This window comes from Adelges cooleyi, unplaced genomic scaffold, assembly GCF_023614345.1.
Source record: "Adelges cooleyi isolate 19-005CV unplaced genomic scaffold, UGA_ACOO_1.1 ACOO_flye_CR_arks_rails_tigmint_CR_PRNA_381, whole genome shotgun sequence".
Classification (NCBI taxonomy): domain Eukaryota; kingdom Metazoa; phylum Arthropoda; class Insecta; order Hemiptera; family Adelgidae; genus Adelges; species Adelges cooleyi.
In genome coordinates this window covers 1,173,634-1,194,099 of record NW_026096058.1, presented here as the reverse complement: position 1 = coordinate 1,194,099, position 20,466 = coordinate 1,173,634, and the positions used below count along the sequence as shown (strand labels likewise).

The window sequence follows — 20,466 nt, the reverse complement described above, 5'->3', positions numbered from 1 at the left end:
ATTAATGTTCGCTCAAATATCAATCGATATTATATTTCTGTGTACAAAAAAAATATATATAACTTTGTCAGAGTAAAACGTTTTCCAATTTTATAAGAAAAACAACTGGCATGTGTGTCTGAACCATGCAGTTGTGTTACTTAACATTTTCCCAAAGTCTTACTGAACTATTGAGCGTGTCAAACGAGATAAACTGCAAAAAAAAGTGTTTTTCCTGTCGGGCCAAAAAGAAAAAACAAAAGAAAACTTCTTTTCGCTCAGCTAATGGCAAACTTATCGTGAGGAGAGCTGTTGTGTTGTCCCCGAACAAGCGATACACGGTTTCTTATTAAACTGTAAGTAACCGTTAAGGTTGTGCTGACTCGAAGAAGAAACGACACACGGTCCATTTCAAAACAGTATTGTAGTAAACTACTAAAATAATAAACAAAGCAAATTGTAACACAACGTCCAATGTCCTGTTACGGAGCTTCATAAACTGTTGTAGAGTGCATTGAGTTACCAATTATGCGCACAAACTAATAAAATATGACCAAAAAAAAAAAAAAAAACCTTTTGGAAATTGGAATAAAATTAAAACTGCATCAAATAAGATGTCAAAATGTACGTGCGTTTTCTTGTTTTTTTTTTCAACACATAAACAATATCGTTTTAACACGCTCTTATTTATAATATTATAGTAGTGCAATAATTGTGTTAAGTACGACTTCTCTACAAGAGCGTTTTATATAAATCACGACTAATAATATGCGGTTCGGTTCAAATAACAAACTATTCGACCACGACCCTTAGGGACTTTTGCCGATAAATTATCATAGAAACAGCACCCAGCCATGTACTATGTATGTATTGTACACACTATTCTATTATAGTAGACGTTTGATACGGCCGCCTCGGGGTCCTAGCATATAATATATATATATAACACTATGATGATATTATATACATTTGTGTTCTCGTGTCTTTACACAATGCCAGAAATGCGGTGACCGTTGTTATCTTCCCCTCGAGTCTGGGGCCGCACGTCCGGAGAGCTTTTGTCGTTCCCGTCAAATCTTCGGGAAAGCGTTCCCGCGCGAAACCGCGGGATTACTTGGCGCGAGCAGTTTATACTTTATTCGTTAGTTATTTTTTTTAAAGAAAATGAGCTTTTACGAAGTGACAAGAATAAAACCAATAGACTATAGCGATTTCCCTTGCAGTTGTGTGCTGTGTGAGAAATCCGCATTGATCTGTTTTGGGAGAGAGGAGTAATAAAAAAAAAAAAAAAACACAGAAACTATAACAACTCGAAACGTCGGCCACGCACTTCGGGAAAAGTTCAATTTGGTCGACACCATTTATTATATATATATATATATGTCATAGCGCACAATAATACAAAAATACAAAAAAAAAAAAACAATAAAAAACATATCCAAGAGTTTCCCTCTAAAAGCCCCGACGGCACTAGCCGGGAAGTGTGCTCGACCGAGTAAGTCGATTTCCAGCAAAAATGTCTTGTTTTTCTTTTACTCGGGAAATGCCGAAATCGAAATAAAAAAAAATGATCGAAAAAGTCCATTAACGTCAAAAATTCTTATCGCCTGGGGCACCGCTCTCTTGTCTCATTCCTAAATCTGTCAATCCTGGACAATTATTGCTTAAACCTTTCAACGACCAGTTGACAGGTACGACGGATAAATTTGGTTTCGTTTTAAATTTTTTTTTATGTTTCATTTCATCCAATTGGCCAAGAAAAGGCGCAACCGATTTCAAAGCATACGTTTTGGCGTTTACACGCAAAAATGTGTGTGGCAAACATATTTCACTTTTGAGAAAACATTACAACCATTGTCACCTTTATATATTATTATTATTGATTTTTTTTTTTTAGATACTTCTTTATGATTCTAAACCTTTATGGATCAGACTTTTGGCTTACTCGTATACTACTTTAATCGGCCCGGACGTTTTCACGGTTCGTGTAATTTATTCACACACATGCATTATAAATGCTAAACGGGATATTTACCGTAGAAAAATACCTCTATAGCTTTTATATACATGTACAAAGAGTGTTAAATGCAGAGAGAGAGAGAGAGCAACCGTCGAAGAACTTTCCAAACGAGCTCGTGCTAAAGTTTGCACTGTTTGAGAAAATACACATACACACATATACCTATATATAACCGAGGCGTATTTTTTTTTTACTCGGCGTTGAACCATTAGTGAATATTTTATAAATATTTGTATTTGCTGAATATATATAAAAAAAAACTTCTCCTCGATATAGCCGCAGAAATGACGTTGCTTTTGATATTCGTTGGGATTTTTTTTTATCAAGCATCGTTTGTTATTAACACAGATTTACTATCAAACATGGACTAATATTATTGCTACTACGGTTCTTATTATTCATATCACACCGATTAAATTTATACATTTGTATAAATATCAGTCTATTTAGCTATAACAATAATGTATCGAGCATAACACGAAAACATGGTAGGTATATTTGTATATTGATTTGTTTTGCAATTATCGTTCATGGCAGCAAGCAACAATAGTAGTTTCTTCAAAAGGTTTAATCTCGGATCAATTTCGACACCTTATCTTCTCTACTGTGCCACACAATTTGATAAAACCTTTGAGAAAATTGCTTTTTCGTTTGCGCCAACTGATCCTAGTGTAGATCGTTTTATTTTATTTTTTGACACCGAGTACACATAGAATAGCATGTTCTTCAATATTGACCAATGTCTTCAAAAACCTAATTAAATTTTTTCTTTTATTGAATTTATTCGCTCAACTATAATTATTACAAACATTACCAATACTAGAAAAACAAAATCAATCGAACAATTATTGTTTTAAAAATAGGTAGTTTTTTTTTAAATAGACATTTTTTTGGTCTATTTTATGTATATTATTATACTCAAAAGGTTACACTATATTGTGTTAATACGAACAAAATATGTACATACTAAATTTAGTGTACATTTTTAGGTTAATTAACTAATTTAGTGTACATTTTTAGGTGCACACACCTATTTCATATGATATTGAATCGCTGTGACGTTACTATGTACTATTGTTCTTTAAACGTGTAATAGAACTAATTAAACACGTGATTTTTCTTTACTTTTCTCAATGTTCTTTAATTACATCAAAACCTGATTCGTTTCAAAGTTATATGCTCTCTCGTACGCATGCATGTATGTATTGCATATTATTATTTCTTTTATTTAAAAAAAGGCTTTAATTACAAAGATTATTAGCCAACATTCAGTTAGGTATTTATAACATTGTTATTTATTCATTTTAAATGATAACCAGGTAAAATAGGGTTGAGCAAGAATAAGAAAATAACCGAGCGCCGTTAATAAGTATTTTTATGACAAGGACGATTTTATTTCTCAAGTCTCAACGCTTTTGCCAAGTACCCAATGCGAGATCATTAAAAGTTTATGGTATTTTTTTTTTCTTTCTATCAAACGACATAATATTGTGTTTCTTGGCGTTCGTTCGATAGGTTTTCCCTTTTGACGTTGAAAAGTAATTTACATTTTTTTTTATCCGGCACGTCTTCCTTCCAAGTGTTTTCCCGATTTCCTGTCCTGTCCTGTTTTTTTTTTTTTTGTAATTAATTACTCAAATTAGCCACGAACCTAACTTTGGGGATACTTCTGCCGCTAATAGGCTGTTTAAAATTCGATTTACTCTCGAGTGGAGTAAGCGAAATAATTTAAATATAACGGCCCGTGCAAATATTGACCGGACGTACTTAGGATTTTTCCCCTAAGCCGCCCCTTCGCCCTCGGCCGTCCTTTTTAAGCATTATCGTACACGTCAGTAAACTAAGTATAGGGCCGTTCAATTTCCTTTTTGGGGTGTGTGTGTGTGTGTGTATTATAACCCTTTGGAATAATATTGTGTTTGGCGAGGAGAAACTGATATTTTTGAGAGCTTTTGAAGCTCTACAAGTACACACACACACACAAGTCGTGGTGTTAACAAGTACATACATATAACTCTATATGCGTTATGTGTGGGTTGGACCGATCGACGAGAAAACTTAATTGAGTAAACAGTTAAGTGACAAAGGCCACGAGTACCTATACTGTATAGATACTGTGTTGTTGTATCCTAACAATAACACAATGTATTTGAAAAAAAAAAAAATTATAAAAAAACACTTAACGTAACACACCGTGTTAAACGTTTAGAGGCAAGTCGTATAAGTAATAAGCTTGTATGACAAGAATATGGACATGCAGGTTTGATAAGAAGTCACCCATAAAAGCAACACTTGAGTACTTTCATTTATTATTAAGAACATTTTAAACAACAACAATAACACTGATGTTTTTTTATAGAAAATGTTATTCACAATATATATAAATGATAAAAAACCATCGCCTTTTTTTTCTACAAAAACCAATCCGGAAGTGTTTATTCTTACAATATAGAAATATAAATATAGGGTATAATATAACCTGTCTGCGGATGAGTTGGAGAAATGCAAATAGTTTCCGCCATCGCAGCCGGATGCTCATAGCGTTTTACCCCTATACGAACCGTCCGTTTTGGAAATCAAAATTTAAGTATACTACCGGCTCCCTCGTTCGGTAATACCGACGTGGTGTTGTTGGATGCCTAAGTACGGAAACCGGAGTCTCGAATTTCCATAAAAACGTTTTTGTTATGATCGCGTTGGTGAAACGCTTCCGGTCGAAACGGATGATTATTTCCGTTTATACATTTCCAGTCATGGTTAGTCGGTTAGGTTAGGTCAGGTTAAATCGTACAATAAAAAAATATATTTATAAAGAGAGAGCACAACTTTTATCTAAAAAATAATGAAGCGCACTGACTGTCTACCTATAGTTGACTATTATAGTGACACAGTATACCTATCAGACGTTATTGTTACAAGTACAATTCAAAAACACATAATAAAAAAGTAATAGTGTAAGTGCTAAGACACGTTAGATAGTAGCTTGGTAAAGAGTAGAAACAATTTTTTTTTTAAATATAATTAAAAGCATGTCTGTGTATTAATATGTTAAAAGTATCCTTCGCGTTATTTCTGGACATATTGTTCTTAAGTCTTCTTTTCTGAGCATATGAGTTTTATACAAGTCCAATATTATTAATTTGGAGGCGGTACCTCGCCTTAATAATAAAACATAAATTAAAAAACTCAGCACGTACATGCGTCGAACCCCTCCTTCCTCTCCTCTCCAATCGCTTGGCTTGCAATTTTTTTTTTGCAAACTTAAAAAAATATTAAATTATGCGCAGGAAAGTCTTCGGTTTCCCAAATCCGACCTTGGTTGTTCGCCTACAACTTTTAATAACACCGACCACTGTGAGGAAGTTTCACTATATAGTTTCATCCCCATATTAGTGCTAGTCTCCTCCTTAAGAACTTTGGCCAGTTACGCCTTGTTGGAAATTATGATATTACTGACGTTATTATTACCGACTGTTATGATTTTTTTTTCTCCATCCTTTCATACCGTACACCACCTCGGTATAAAGTCGTTAAAGTTTTACTTACGCCGGCCATTTAATTGATTTTAAGCTCAAAAAACAAACCCATTAAAACACTACGGTGCGCCGCCACCCGCAGACCATAATATTAAAATAACGTCCTACCTTTGGCGGTTTGGTTTGTAAACATGTCGTTTTTGTTAATTAACCCGAGTAAAAAAATTAAAAAAACCTCCTTAGCTGCCGGGCGGTCCTTATGTCTTGTTAGGGACACAAGACATAACGTCTTGTTAGTATACACGGCCCTGTGTAATTCGATTTTAATGTACAAAATTATACTATGGGCTGTGCTAACTGATTTTTCTGAATTGCCAAATCTACTTAATAAGTGTGTAATAAAATTAACTTATATTATCTATCACCTGTACGACTGGTATGACTCGTAAGACATTATAAATTATAAGACAAATCTTAATAAAATTCCATAAAAAAGAGTATTCTTAACGCAAATTAGATAGGAAAATATTGTTATTATTCACAAGACCTCCAATAGTTTACACTATAAGTTCACCAGGATACATTCTAAAAGTTATACTTAATAATTTCAATAATGATGTTAAGGTTATAATAAAAAAAAAATTATTGTGATATCTTTGCTGCTTTTACTAACGATGTAACTATAATGTAAGGATAGCTATTAACACAAGATAAGATAGTTAATGGCATTAGCACCAAATAACGTAGACAAATATTGGCACGTAATGCAAAAGATGACTTTCCAAAAATACAAGGAAAACATTATGCATGTATTTCATTCGTTCAAGAAAGTAGGTAGCGAGGATTTTAGTACATTTTGACTTACCGGTTACACAAAGCAAACGATATGAAAGGCAACTAAACCCGTTTTTGTATCATACTAACGACGTTTAAAGTGAAAAACCGTGTGTGTTATTGTGTCAAACCGTTTATTTACTTACAATGTTTTGTGTCTAAAAAAACAACTGCGAGTGTCACCACTTTTGCTAAGACGTGTAATGGAATATTGTAATGAAACGGTCTGAGATTTTCAACAACACTTCAATCCTACAGTTCCAACGAGAGTATCGTTTGATCGTTTTAATGGTTTTTTGTGTTTATCTTTTTTAAACTATTATTATTAGTTATTATACAATGCACAATATGCTGTGCTTTATTTTTCCGTGATAAAATATAAACATAACTATAACAGCTTATAAGGACAAAACGATAGTTGACAAATTTATTTTGCCCTCGAACACATTGTAAAAAAAAAAAAAAAAACAGTGATCGACAACGACAAAAACAATTACAGAGACAACTAAATCTTTAATTGAAACAGCACGAGTGTCCTTGATTTTTGATTGGAGTAGTAAATGACCAAATAACCACTCTATAGTCTATATCGTTGGTCCCCAGCGACGGGGTCTGTCAATTTAATTAACTCCGTTTACAGTGGCAACAGCCATTGTGTATTGAATTTAGTACTCGATTGTTTTGGTCGTTTCGTTTTGTAATTAACAGCTATTTTACCGACGAGATAATAGATAAAATGCCTTTGCCCACTTCTTGTCAGAAGGAACATTCGGTATGCAAAATAAGTACATAGATGCATTCGGAATACCTTTTCACGAAATATGATAAATATATATTTTATAATGCCATTTGCGCAATGTGGATGGGAGAGCCGAGATTGAATAATTATTGAATGAATGTAGTTGTGTTTTGCTGTTAAAGTCTCAAAGAGAGCGGATTCGAATAACCAAACAAAAGTCAGTTGTGTACAGCCTTTGAGCACGCCGAAACATAAATAAGGCGATAAACTATATATAAATATATACTAGGGGCCGTTGAAACATAAAACGTGTATACATGTTGCGGTTGTAGTGAAACAAAAAGACCGGAAAAACAATTAACGAACGGCGCTGTTGGCTGATAAACGAATTAGTGAGGCAAGGCGCAAGCCAAACAACAAAAAGGGTAAGTACGATTCAATTTTTGATTGCCAAAAATGTAGTTGTATAGTAAATTTAACGAGTAGGCGATATGATATAGTTGTAAACACGTGTAGGTAATACACACGAATACAGGTACTATGTTATCCTTTATGCGAAACCGAAAATATATCAAGGGAAAAGTGCGTTTGGCGTTAATTGCAAACAAACATCCGGAGTGTAAATAATATATTTTGCGTCCACAATAGGTATTTACTATAATAATTATACCCTCAAAAATCCCACGTTATTCGGTTACGTTTGACTTAGTATGGCACAGTAATAATATTGCTCAGAGCCCCGGGGATGCAAACCGGAGCACTCGTTATTCAAAGTACTTAAACGAAACGCATTAGGTAAATCAAATGCAAAGATGGTTTTCGTGTACCGTTTGCAAAAATATTATAAAAAACAGAAATATTTCGAAACTCGTTTTACAAAACAAAGCAATCCCAACGGGGTGCGATACAAATGTATTACAGAGTACAGCTATGGTACTTACTTACTTCGCTTTGTTTTCCGAATACCTGTCAGCCATTTATTATATTATTTCATGAACAAAATATAATAATAATACAGCACCAATGCAACGTTCCGTTCGTCTGAACTTGGCAGTGCGATTTGTGCGAAATTCGTTCTATCAGGCATTTTTTTTTTTCTTTCATTTAAATATTAAAAACAAACGAATTTGATTTGCATAACGATAAGCTCGTTCCGGAGACGACTTGAGCCGTGAATTTTATCGCTGAATTCAGATAAATCGAACGGAATCCTTTTTCACAATTTTCGCCACCACTTCTCGTTTATCCTAACACACGACTAATGTCTATAGAAACGACCATCACGCCGATTGTGTTAAACGACCATACGGTCGCCACGTTCTAATTAAATATAGCCGGCATAAGAGCATTTGTTAAATGTCGAATGGGTCCACCCCAGATTCACCCCCCCCCCCAACTGTAATTTTTTAACCTAGTTCGATTTTTTCCTTTACCGAGTTTTTTTTACCGTGACGGTTTCTTACTCGCTACATCCGCGGGTATAGGTTTGTGTTCGTATATTTTGTAAATTATAATAATTATTAAACTTGGCAGAGATGGGAGAGCCAGCGAGGGTGCCGAGGGTGGTGTTCGTGGTCGGTCGCCCACGGTCGGCCGTCTCCGCCGCGTTCGCCGTGGCCGTTGAACGGTACGTAGCTCGTCCAGGCAGTTTGCGCTCGCATCCCGTCGGTTGTCGCGCCTTGCCCGCTGATCCGCGCGCCAACACCCCGGGCTGATTCCGCAATCGGTCGGTTGGCATAATAGAACTCGAGAAGTTTTCTTGTGAAGTCTAAGGATTTCCTCCTCCCCCCCCCCTCTCGTTTGTTAACGGACGACCATTTGTTTAACGCTATTTATAATCGACAATGACCGACAGCCGTTACTATCATCTACAAACGCCGCCAAAGCACGTGCAAACCGTCCACTAGGTAATTTTTTTTTTTTTTTTTTCAATTTTGGTGGGCCCAAAAATGTTTTTTTGGAAAAATAATAACACGAAATTCTCAAAACGGGGTTCACGTGAAAATCATTAGAATGAAGCTCGATTGAAGTCGTAATAAGCGTGTAACGGTTTTGAAAAGTTTTAATTTTAAATTGAAAAAAACGCCACTACGATTATCACGCCATATGTTTCACGTTATAAAGTTTAAATAATATTATATTTTTCCATTGACATTGTACGATTTTAATATCCGTTTATTACTACTATAGTTAGTTTGTTACACTACTCAGTTAAGGCAAACAATTTGGTTATGTAGAATAGACAACATTCATATAAGTCACTTTGTAATCATTTATCTTGTGTCTATGTAAAAAGGACGAAATAACAATACTAATTCAGTCTTATTTTTGTATTTTATATATTTCCCCGACGCATGATTTATGGTTTAGCCGTACTTAACCGATGTCCCTTTTTATTGCGTCCGTAACATAAACGTAAGTACTAAAATGCTTAGTTCTCCAAAAGGTAAATTGATATTGACGAAACTTAAGTAGGTAATTACTTGACAAATACACATATTGTTTCAATAGTGAAAAAAACAGTTTCAATAGTCTTACAAAAACCATCATTTCAAAATGTATAAAACTAATTAAAATATCATTTAATTGTTTTGTTAATTTTATCATATGCAAAATCCATTTTCTACTTTGGTACTTAAATCGAATATAATTAAATTAAATGTAGTTGTTATTGAGTAGGTACACTTAGAGAGAAAATCTAAATAAAAAAAATTGACACTAATATTATTTTAACGGATTAAGCCAATTAAGTTAATATATAGTTTTATATCGAGTGAACAGAAAATCAACCGTTCATAAGACATATTCATGATTTTTTCTTGTAAATTAAGAACTATAAAAGACAATTTCGACGAAGAAAATAAGGTGACGTTCAAAGTCAGTTTTAAAATTTTGCTGGCAAATAACATGAATACTGTATTCAAAGGTAACTTACCCAACGGGTGGTTATTGGCATTATATTCTGAGTTAACAGAAAATATAGTGTTTTTCAAGTGTGCTTTTTTGTGCGTTTTATATCCCACGTTATTCTTACAGCGCCTTATATATAAATACATGTCCAAAAGTATAGTCTCCATAAAAGGTTTATGTACCGTACAAAGAAATTACTTAGGAACGGTAGTTCATTTTATTTCTACTTTCATGAACTTGGCGTGTAGTCCGCAGGGCGACAGTCCCAAACAAAAGATGTTTTCACCGGCCAAACCGAAATCGGTTAAAACCGCGGTGGTCTCCTAGTTTTTTATCAACTGCTACTAAAGCAGATTAATTTGCAGGGAAAATAAAAAATAAAAGAAACATTATTTTTCTTAAAACAACGCGAAGCACGAAATACCGAAATGTTAATTTTTTTCCGCAGCTAACGCATAATAAAAAAAAGGGAAGTGAAAAATCCAAATGATCGTGTAGGTTTAAAGCCAACCAAAACGTCGTTGTGTAGATCAATATAGTTCGGCTGAATATTATGTATATTCAAGCGGATCAACAATCAAAAATGTGGGGCTGGCGGTCTTGAGAAGAGGAGATCATTCACACTGTCGGCTGAAATATGATGTTTGGGAGTAAAAAGAAAGGTGAGTCTCAAAAACTATTATATTAATTATAATAAAATGCAACTGGCATGGCCAACATTTTAACCTAACATTTATTTTTTTATTTTGTTGCCAAGTTAAAATGATTATGGCGCTTAGCGTTAGGTTCAAGGTCAATTTACATTTAACTTTTCAAAGAACCGACAAAAGGATGACTTTTGCCGACTTCTCCGTTCTGTTATATAAGCTATATACTTAAAAACTTTCGTTAACTAAAACTTGAACAACTTTTTCTAAAAAAATTTAAATTATTTTTTCTAAAACTGTTTTTTCATCCAACATTTGTCCGCTGATAATAATATAATATAGTTTTTCTCGATTTTTAAGTCGAGAAGATGTTGGTTTTACAACGTGTAGTTTGTTTTATTTTCGTTTGTTCTAACCAGGAGGTCGTAATAAGCAAAATAAAAAAAAATATGAAGTAGGCAAAAAGGCGACCTGCAGTGTGACCAGAATGACGAAATAACATTTCTCTGGCACATGTTTTTTTTAATTTGTTTCACTATTATGCAACCATGTGATACAAAACATAATATGACTTATCAGTTGGTAGTATTATCATATGAAATTTGAATTTATCTATTGGTCTGTGTATAGTTGATAAGGATTTTACACCGTGCAGTGTTTAACAGCTCATAAAAAAAAGTATTGACTTTTATTTAAAGTGGTTACACTGCTGCTGGCCAGTATAGGACGGTCATACGGTACGAACCTATTACCTGGTAATAATATTTTAATTAAAAATAAAGAATGGGAAAACGGAGCAAGTCAAAAGGTTCGTCTATTGTTTTGATTATACCTAACAAATAATTAATATGAAGATGATATGAAATCATACGCATTATAAATAAGATAAAATTGCAATTTCTTATACCAAGATCTTATACAATACTTACTATTGTGTAACAACTGACCTAACTACTGGCGCTTGGCTCCGACGTTAAAGTATATTTGTTCGGTATTTAATTTTTTTAATCTTGTGGAAAATCGCCATGTTGTAAAATGTATATAACTTAATAGTTTCTCCGACGTATATAAACTAAATGTAATTACATTTAAAGATAAAATCTTTTTTTTAATATGACAACTTTGTTATCATGTTATCATCTGTTCATTTCCTTATTAGGAGTCTGCCAACTCGTGTGTTCAAAGTAATTATATTTTAATAAGTACTTTATTTTGCCCGTTAAATAAACATGACATGACATTATATTCTGGTAACACGTCCTCGTACATGGCAAGCCTAAATCAAAAATAATAATATAATGTTAGATTCTTGTTACCCATGTATGTATATGCCAATACAATTAACAGCATTAACTTAATATGACTCTGTTATGTTTACAGCATTTACAGTGTCCTATAAAGTTTAACGGGTAAGGTTAGGAGAGGATTAGGTTAATTAATCAATTATCCCAGAAGTGTATACAAGTACAATTTAGTTTATATCCAAGTATCATTTTATAACTAACTTAAACCTCATCCATAACACGCAATATAGTAGAGTCGTTTCATCAAAACATTGATACGACAAGGGTTTCTATTTTCAGTGCAGCCACTGTTGTGGTGTCACTACTTGTGTTCAATCATTTTCAATGTTACTTATCACCGTCACAGAATAAACTGAAGGGAATCTTATAATTTAACAAAAAACGATCAGACATATTGAGAAATAGTCACAGTGATGCCAGAACGGAGATATTTCGTTTTTTATTTTTTAATCTTTGCCGAAACAATGTGGAATGCAGGCGATAGGACTAGGATAGGAGGGAAGAGGGCGCCTATCCCCTTAAACCTACATGCATGTGACGCGAGTAACAAACGGTCGGTTTGGGATTAATTCCAGAAATTACCGAAGCGAGTGTTGGCTATTCGAATTCGGTGCCGACCCGCAAAAACGACTCGTTCCCCCAAAGTTGTGCTTGTGTTGTACGGTCTGGCCTCGGGGTAAAGTTTAGCCACACAAGTCATATTCATACAGCTGCCCTACGACACCGTGCTTGTACTTACTCTGTGTACTTACTAGGGCAGGCGTATAGCCTATCGGCGCGTTCAAACAACAACTTGAACTTTGGGCGCGTTCAAACACAGATAATTATATTAATTAAACTTGCCACGGTGGTTTCAAGTGAACTTAAGTCGACAACGTGCTGAAACCAAACCAAAATAGCAAACCGTTCACAGCTCTAACACTTTAATCTTTGCTAAACGCACAGTAGTACGCCTTTTGGTTTGGTCGCGTATGTTGTGCACTCGGCCGACCATTAACTTGGATTACCACTTAAACCCACCCCCTTCTATTATTACCCGGCCGTTAAGGTTAGGGTAGCTCGCCGCAAAGACGGCGATAATTATATTTCCCAACCAATAAGAACCAAAATATGATGACCGTTCGGTTTACACTTCTTGATAATCCGCTCACCCTATGCTTTTCGACCGCACCGATTAATATATATATATACCGTGTACACGCCCCTTTACACAGACTTTTGGAATTATCACAGACCATGTACGCGAAAACGGATATAGCTGAAAGATACACTGAAGATATCAGTGTAGCCGCATGAATTAGTATTACATATTTGCGCAGATATTTTACAAACTGTTATTGTACAAACTCCTTAGCAATCATAAGATGATAAAATGATAACCGACCGTATTGTCACAGATTAGGTTATTTCTTTTTATCTTAACTGTGATGTTATTATGAAATTGTCGCTCGAATCTGCGGTCACGCTGATTTCATGGCTATCCGTTTTCATAATAACGTAGTCTGTGTAATAATTGTACAGAATAGACAACTAGCATCCCCGAAAATACACGAACACTCGTTTATAACAACTGCACACAGAATCGACGGTTCGTTAGTCATTTTTTTACCGGTAAAAATGAACGTTTTGTGTGTAAATAATAATATGCTTTTAACTTGCATTATTGCCAGCACGACTGTGCGTCTTGCACTGCGTTGTGTGACAGCATACTGTCGGAGTGGGTTAAACGAAAACCGCCCTATACAATATGATTCCTTGTTTGCATAAAATATTACATCATGTTTCTTGAATTATTCTTTCCATGAAAACACGTCGGATAAATAAATAATCCGTCGTTGCTGCTGTTTCACAATTGTTGTAGAAAAGAAAGTTCTGAAAACGATTGATGTTGTTCCTACTTACATGCACACACACAAGACAAATGTTTCGAGCAAATATTTCGCGAAGAAAATAAAATATACTTGAGCAAACATAAACGCGGTAACCCCCGAAGAAGAAAAACTAAAGAAAACTGAACGATCTAAGACGATTGTCGAACGGACCACAATGATAGATGATTGGAGCTTTTTATGTCAAATGTTGGAGCCAGACATGGCTGGATAAATCCAGCTGTTGCTCGAGTCCTTTAGAATATTATACAGGACATACACATAAGGAATGGACTCGAAGCTCGGCGTTTGCTCGTGACAACTATTATCGTTGAAAGAATACTAACGCGAGTCACTAAAGTGGGTGTACTTTGGAAAATTACTATTTAGAGACCTGGAAAATGTTATTCGGCGGATGTTGCTTTTTGTTCGGTTTATGTGCCCGCACAAACATATAACAATTCAGCGGGGCTGGCTGAGAATATATTATCGTTCTGGTGGGAAACGTTTCGATGGAACTCCGTCCGCCCACCCGGGGGTACTTAAAATGACAATAAAACCGAAGGGGATACACTATAATACATAAACAGCAGCAACAGCAGCAGCGGAAATAGATCAAGGGAACTTGTTCGACAGTAAACCACCAACAATAACATTAACTCCATTCTGGAAACTAAAGTTCCCTGTAACGATTCGAATTCCACGACTTTGGCAATGGTAAAATGGGTCAATAATTACTTTATACCGTTTACAAAAATTTCCCGTTTATACCAAATTGACTTGTATAATATTGCACTAAAATATATTATTAACACAACAATAGCACTTAACCGTGAACAGTATTAGACGTGTAAAACTAGCTAAAACAATAGGGTTTTATCTGCCACCTACCTTGGGGTTTCACCGGTAATTAGTGAAATGAAAAATTACAAAGAGAGGTCGACTTTGATACAATAATCGCGGCAAGTGTTCATGAAAAAAATAAAATGCATACATTTAGATTGTTTTACTATGTGTGTAACAAGCGTTAAATACATTTTAATATTTACATGGATAATAATTAATAATATTTATAACAACAACAATCGGTTGTATGCAAATATAATAATATGTCAATGTAGCACTAAACCTCGTTAAACTAACAATGTTATTATTATTGTCAAACTCGTGTCAAAATTACATTAGGCTAGTTTTTGGCCCGAAACGCCATGCGACGGAATTAGTATAACGTCATAAACTGTTTCTCGTTTAAAATCAAATTAGCATTTCCGTTGAAACGCCATAAAGTTTTTAAATGAAATAAATTAAAAGTAATAGGTTTTTGTTTCCAGTTGAAAATATGTACATAAAAAGTACAACGAAACAATATGACCAAAAAAAAAAAACTTAATTTTTTAGTTATCGCTAATTGACACAAAATGCATTATATTTGTACAGTATTCCTATTAAATATAGACCCTCAATCCATGTATCATGGAAAAGTAACCAGGCATTTTTACTTTCCACCGAAATTGGCACACAAAATGGCCGCATCCCAGGTGAGGACATTTTTCAATCTAAGTACGCGTTCCTTAATATTATATTGAACTGAGTGCTCGGTGCCTTTTAACAAACCCAACGGAACGCGTTAAAGTCACGTTTCCTATTACAGAATCTATGTAAAGCCTCGGGGATCAACCTAGATGGCACATATTATTAAAAAATAAGTCTATTTGCCGGGAGGTCACTGTACTATTGATTGGAAATCGTGTGCATGCAATTGCATGTGTATGTATAATTGCGGTTGTCGACGGCAAACTGTCTAATAATATGTACATCATACACATCGGGCAAGATCTGTCAAAGTTCTAAACAAAAATGAAAACCGTTCGCGGATACAGCCTTTGCTTTTGTCATAGCCCAAGTATCCAGCGAAGACTTTATTTCCGCAGTCACGCCAAAGGCCGTGGAGGATGCACGTGTACCGGCTAGTTCCGGTTGTCTGATGCGCTTCCGGGCTCCCATGCCTTGTGTGTGTGTGTGTGTTTCCGTGTGGTTCGATGCGAATTTGTCGACATGGACTTAATCCTGCGTTAAAAAAATATATATAAAAGTCGAAAAAAACGTTTAAAGAGGTAGAGCCGCGATGTAGGCCCAGAGGAAGTGGCGGTATACTGGAATCTAAACGCATATTAGGCTCCTCGTTATAAAAAAAAAAAACGAGCAAAAAAAATAAATAACTGAAGAAATTTATTGAAGAAAAATAAATGAAAAATAAAAGTGCCGGCAAAATATTTTTGCCGCCTTTTTTTCACACGCCATTTGCATATAAACCCTAAAAGGGTGTACGCCTTTTACCTTACTAACACTCCGGCTTATATATATATATATATACAATAACAAGTAATAATGCAACAACGTTATATTGAAATTATCGTTCGGTTAGGTAGGACTTAGGTTACTATAACGTTTTATGTACCTACACACAAAAAAACCCTTATCCGGGTTCGTTAAACACTACCCGGAAACACTATTTCCATTTGCTCGCTTGTCTTTGTGTTCATAACTTATAATATAAGACTTTGGGGGAAAAAAATAAAAACCTGCTGTTCAAGTGGCGCATGTCATATCAACTTTTGAAACTTAAATACATTTGATTAACGTTTTAAATTGACAGTATTTTACTAAAAACGTTGACTGGTTGATAACCAGTTTTCAACAGCCGTTTCTTAAAGTTATAAGAGTTTAAAAGTTAGGAAGGGAGGGGAAGTGCGCGCTGAAAAAAATAAAACTTAACTTCACCATTCCTCCTGCCCTAAACTTGAAACTTCACACACTTAAAAAATAGTTACCCAACCTAACCTAATCAGTAAACATTTTCAGTACATTAGTCTCAATTTAAAAAGACATTTTCGACCATTTTCTCCTAACCGACGGATACAAGATAAGTGTGTGTAATATTATGTTCTACACAAACTATTAACTAATTAAACCCGACACCGGTGTGACGGCAATCTTATTTATTGGGACTTAATAATACACCGTCTAAGACGTCAGGTGTGATGCGTTAGGAACTCGACACTAATTAAACTCGTTAAAATAATAATATTATGGAAACAACAGTGGGAAAGGGATAATAATGTTTGAAATGTATATAATATAATAAAATCCGACAAGTTACGTTGTCGCCGACGACGTTAATTAAACTTGCTCGGGAAAAACTAAAACGTCGAGACTTCTACTTAATAATAATTAATTGACATACTTTGATGGGGTAAAAAAAATTACAAAAAAACTTTTACAAATTCAATAACATTGTTCTTGGCGTTTCCATAGCGACGCTTGCAAAGTATAATTTTTTTTCTTTTAATACTTACAGACTAATAATAATATCATAACATTATAATACCGTCGTCAACCAGGGGGGTGTATTTTTTAATTCGTTTTAGCTTTTTTTCTACACAGTAGAGCACCGCTGGTTTAGTTCGATATAAAATACATTTTATTGACCATATTATTATCTAAATCGATAGGCGGAGTGCCGCGCAGCAGATTTATTCCAATAGACATTAAAAATAATAATTTGAAATTTCCAGATTTTTATACCTTGTGCAAGTCGGCGTTGGCGGAAGAGCCATAAAAACTTTACCGTCTCAGACTTCGACGGGTTTATTATAGAAATTCGGCTGGCCAATTTTTTTTTAGTTTATTACCATTTTCAACGATACAATGTACAAAATCGATGGGTCCGATGCTGTTTCTCGTTTGAAGATAATATTATTACAGTGAAAGGAAGACGTGCGCGCAAATGCGTGTGCTGAGGATTTTTACCCATTTTGCCGGACGGTAAAACCAACAGATACACGATAATATATAATATATATATATATACACTGTAACATATGCCAATTATAGCTCCGGTTTTCTAGCGTCAATTTTAAAGGAATTACCTTTGCCCAGCCAAACCATCCGGAACCACTCTAGTTTTATGAAGTGTTAATTTATCCCTTGTATATATGTTTACCTACTCACAAAGTGTGTATTATATTATACAATACTGTACCTTTAATTCGGCGTTATCCATCGACGTATGGACCCCGACTGTGTACTTTTACTATGCACTTGTATATAAGTTGTACGGTAGTAAAAACTTTTCCATTCGTAAGCGCGTCCCTCGCCGAAGTCATTAATCACCATTAACGTTATATTATGCTTTCGGATTAAAATATAATAATAATAATTTCCACGAGGTGTACCTACATATATACACATAATATACATTAGCGCCCCAACCACTCGGTTCGTTTGACAGAGCCACGCATGCATTATTGTTGTATATTAATACACCCAAACACACGTCATATTGTGTTCCATACATACAATAATATTATCATATGCACGCGATAAGATATTGTATTTATATCCATGTACATAAAACCATACTAAAAAGACAACGTTTGCTCTACACACACACATAGAGCAAAAAAATGCTCAAGGGAATACACTTACCCTCGAAAAAGCAATCACTCCCGGTGAAAATAAATTCCAATTCGTTTCACATACTCGCTTAGAAAAAAAAATAATCCATAGGTTTCATTTATACACACGATAAACGTTTATTTAATTTACCTGACCGACTTACCCGAGTACATATTATTACCTTTTAAAATTAGGTCCCGTTAAATAATTTTTAATTTCCGGCTCTCTTAGTCTTACAATCGGGATTGGAGTCGTCTGGCAACGTTGGCTTATAGTGTTCTCCGTTTAACAATTAACTGCGAAACAACAAAACAGCTGTTCGATTAAATACCTTATTTCCGTTGGGTCGTGCACTGCATATAGATTTTCGACCACTTAATCGAATAACTCGAATGCCAGACGCGCGTGCTTGCCAGGATCAGTTGTTATTAATTGCCATTGGAAACTTTATAATAATGAAGAATAAAATATACAACTGTTGCAACAGTGCTGCAATACGCAGGATTCCGGTCAAAGGGCTGTATGGTCACTCCGAAGAGGGTTTCCGAAATTACAAAAAGCCGCTCTTATCACAAACGCGATTCATGTATTATTATATAAAACGTATAATGTCACTCTCCGTCTTATGCCAGAACGACTCGCGTTCCCAGTCGGGTTCAGTGACTCGTTGACCGTGATTGGAGAAGGCAGGAAGCCTGCTTATTGTAACATGTATGTAGAACTTATGGGTAGAGGGTTGGTGGCCCTTCAAGACAATAATTTGTGAGTGGGCTGAGAAGATTTTATATATTTGAAAACCGTTTTTTTTTTTTGCCAGATTAGAGGCGTACACCAAGTTATCAGCAACGGTTAGGTTAGGTTGACGCATTCAGTCCGTTCTCATTAGGGAGATAACGCGAACCAGAGATCCGATTTGGATTCATATACATATGATATGTAGGCCTTGGAGAAATGACGTACAAATGTGACGAGATAAGACTGATTTTGAAGAGACACCCGTTTGCTGTATTGTATAAATGTAATTAACCGGAATTACTCGCCGGCAACGGCAAACAGGCTGTTTGGCGAGGCAATTTGTTTGGTTGCACGGTGAAAGAAATGAAATAAATCTTAATCCGCCGGCAAAGTAGCTGCTGGCCTTTTGATTAATGACGATTTTTCGGTTGCCGCGCACACCGCCGTCGTCGATCATTGGATTGCCTTCGGAATGAAAATAACCATTTCCACTTCTCGTTGCCGCCGTCCCCTAAAATTTGAAAGAAAACATAATTTAAAAAAAAAACGGAGTAGGTATATATTAATATTATACAATATAACTCTCGAGATTGGGGTGGTTTTTTTTTTGCTTTTTTAGATTGATTAACACCGTCGAGAAACATCGTCGGGTATATTATATACTGTCGGATTCATGAAGTTTGTTTATAGTTTATTATGTAACGCTCTGTCTCGCCCTAAACAGCTACTACTCCGCGCTTGGAGCGAGCCATTTTTTATCCGCATAAAGACCAATGCCAGTCGGGCTGCTACTGTACGACAGCCACGTCAAGCCATGTCATTCGAAAGACGAAAAAACCAAATTAATGAATAAATTCGAAACGCTTTAATGACTAACCCCCCCCCCCCCCCCGTCTAGTAAAAAAACGATCTGTCAATATTTCGGTCGCCTCCGACAAGGAAAACGGTTCGACTGTCTCGGGTCTTATATATTGTACACTTATCAAATTGACAACCAGAAACAGTGTTATTGTTGTATTCGTTTCCATCGTCGGTGTTCATTATTATTAGGTTTTGTCAATCGACCATCAGCTTGTCAATCGGCTAGCGTGGGGGAGGGGTGCCAAATGTTGTGTTCGAAAAGAGAAACGGAAAGGCCGTGTTCTGCAGTGACCGTAATGGCGAACAAAGGTATATATATATATATATATAGCAGCTATCGGGAAAACCGTGTTGTTTAAGGCACGCCGGGGAGATATTCAGCGTGTCACTATCGGCTAAAGCAAATGCCACTATATACACAACGTAGGTAAAAGCCAACGGCGTGGAGGTAAAAACAAAAACCGTATCTACTTGATGACAACGGCCGGGTGATAGCAAAAGCATCGATAAAAGGATTGAGAAGAGGTTTGTATTCCGTGGTGTGAGATGATTCTTGGCAAAGGTCAAAGACCGCTGTCATAGTCGTCTAACGCGCAAAGGTCAGGTCGGACCTCGACAAAGGCGGTGCCAAGCAG

General features: G+C 35.5%; 1 protein-coding gene across 5 annotated transcripts in view; it reads left to right on the top strand.

Annotated features, from left to right (window-relative positions):
• The window catches only part of LOC126841460 (Kv channel-interacting protein 4-like), a 267,819-nt gene that overhangs the window by 193,381 nt on the left and 53,972 nt on the right, over window positions 1-20,466 (top strand). Inside the window, exons 1-2 of one of the 5 annotated variants that reach the window (XM_050577960.1) lie at window positions 8,711-8,955; window positions 10,407-10,620. The exons of the other annotated variants lie outside the window; for them this stretch is intronic. Of the exons in view, the coding sequence (XP_050433917.1) occupies window positions 10,596-10,620 (25 nt within the window). The 5' untranslated portion in view covers window positions 8,711-8,955; window positions 10,407-10,595. Of the gene's footprint in view, window positions 1-8,710; window positions 8,956-10,406; window positions 10,621-20,466 lie in introns of those variants that run through there. 5 annotated transcript variants of the gene reach the window in all.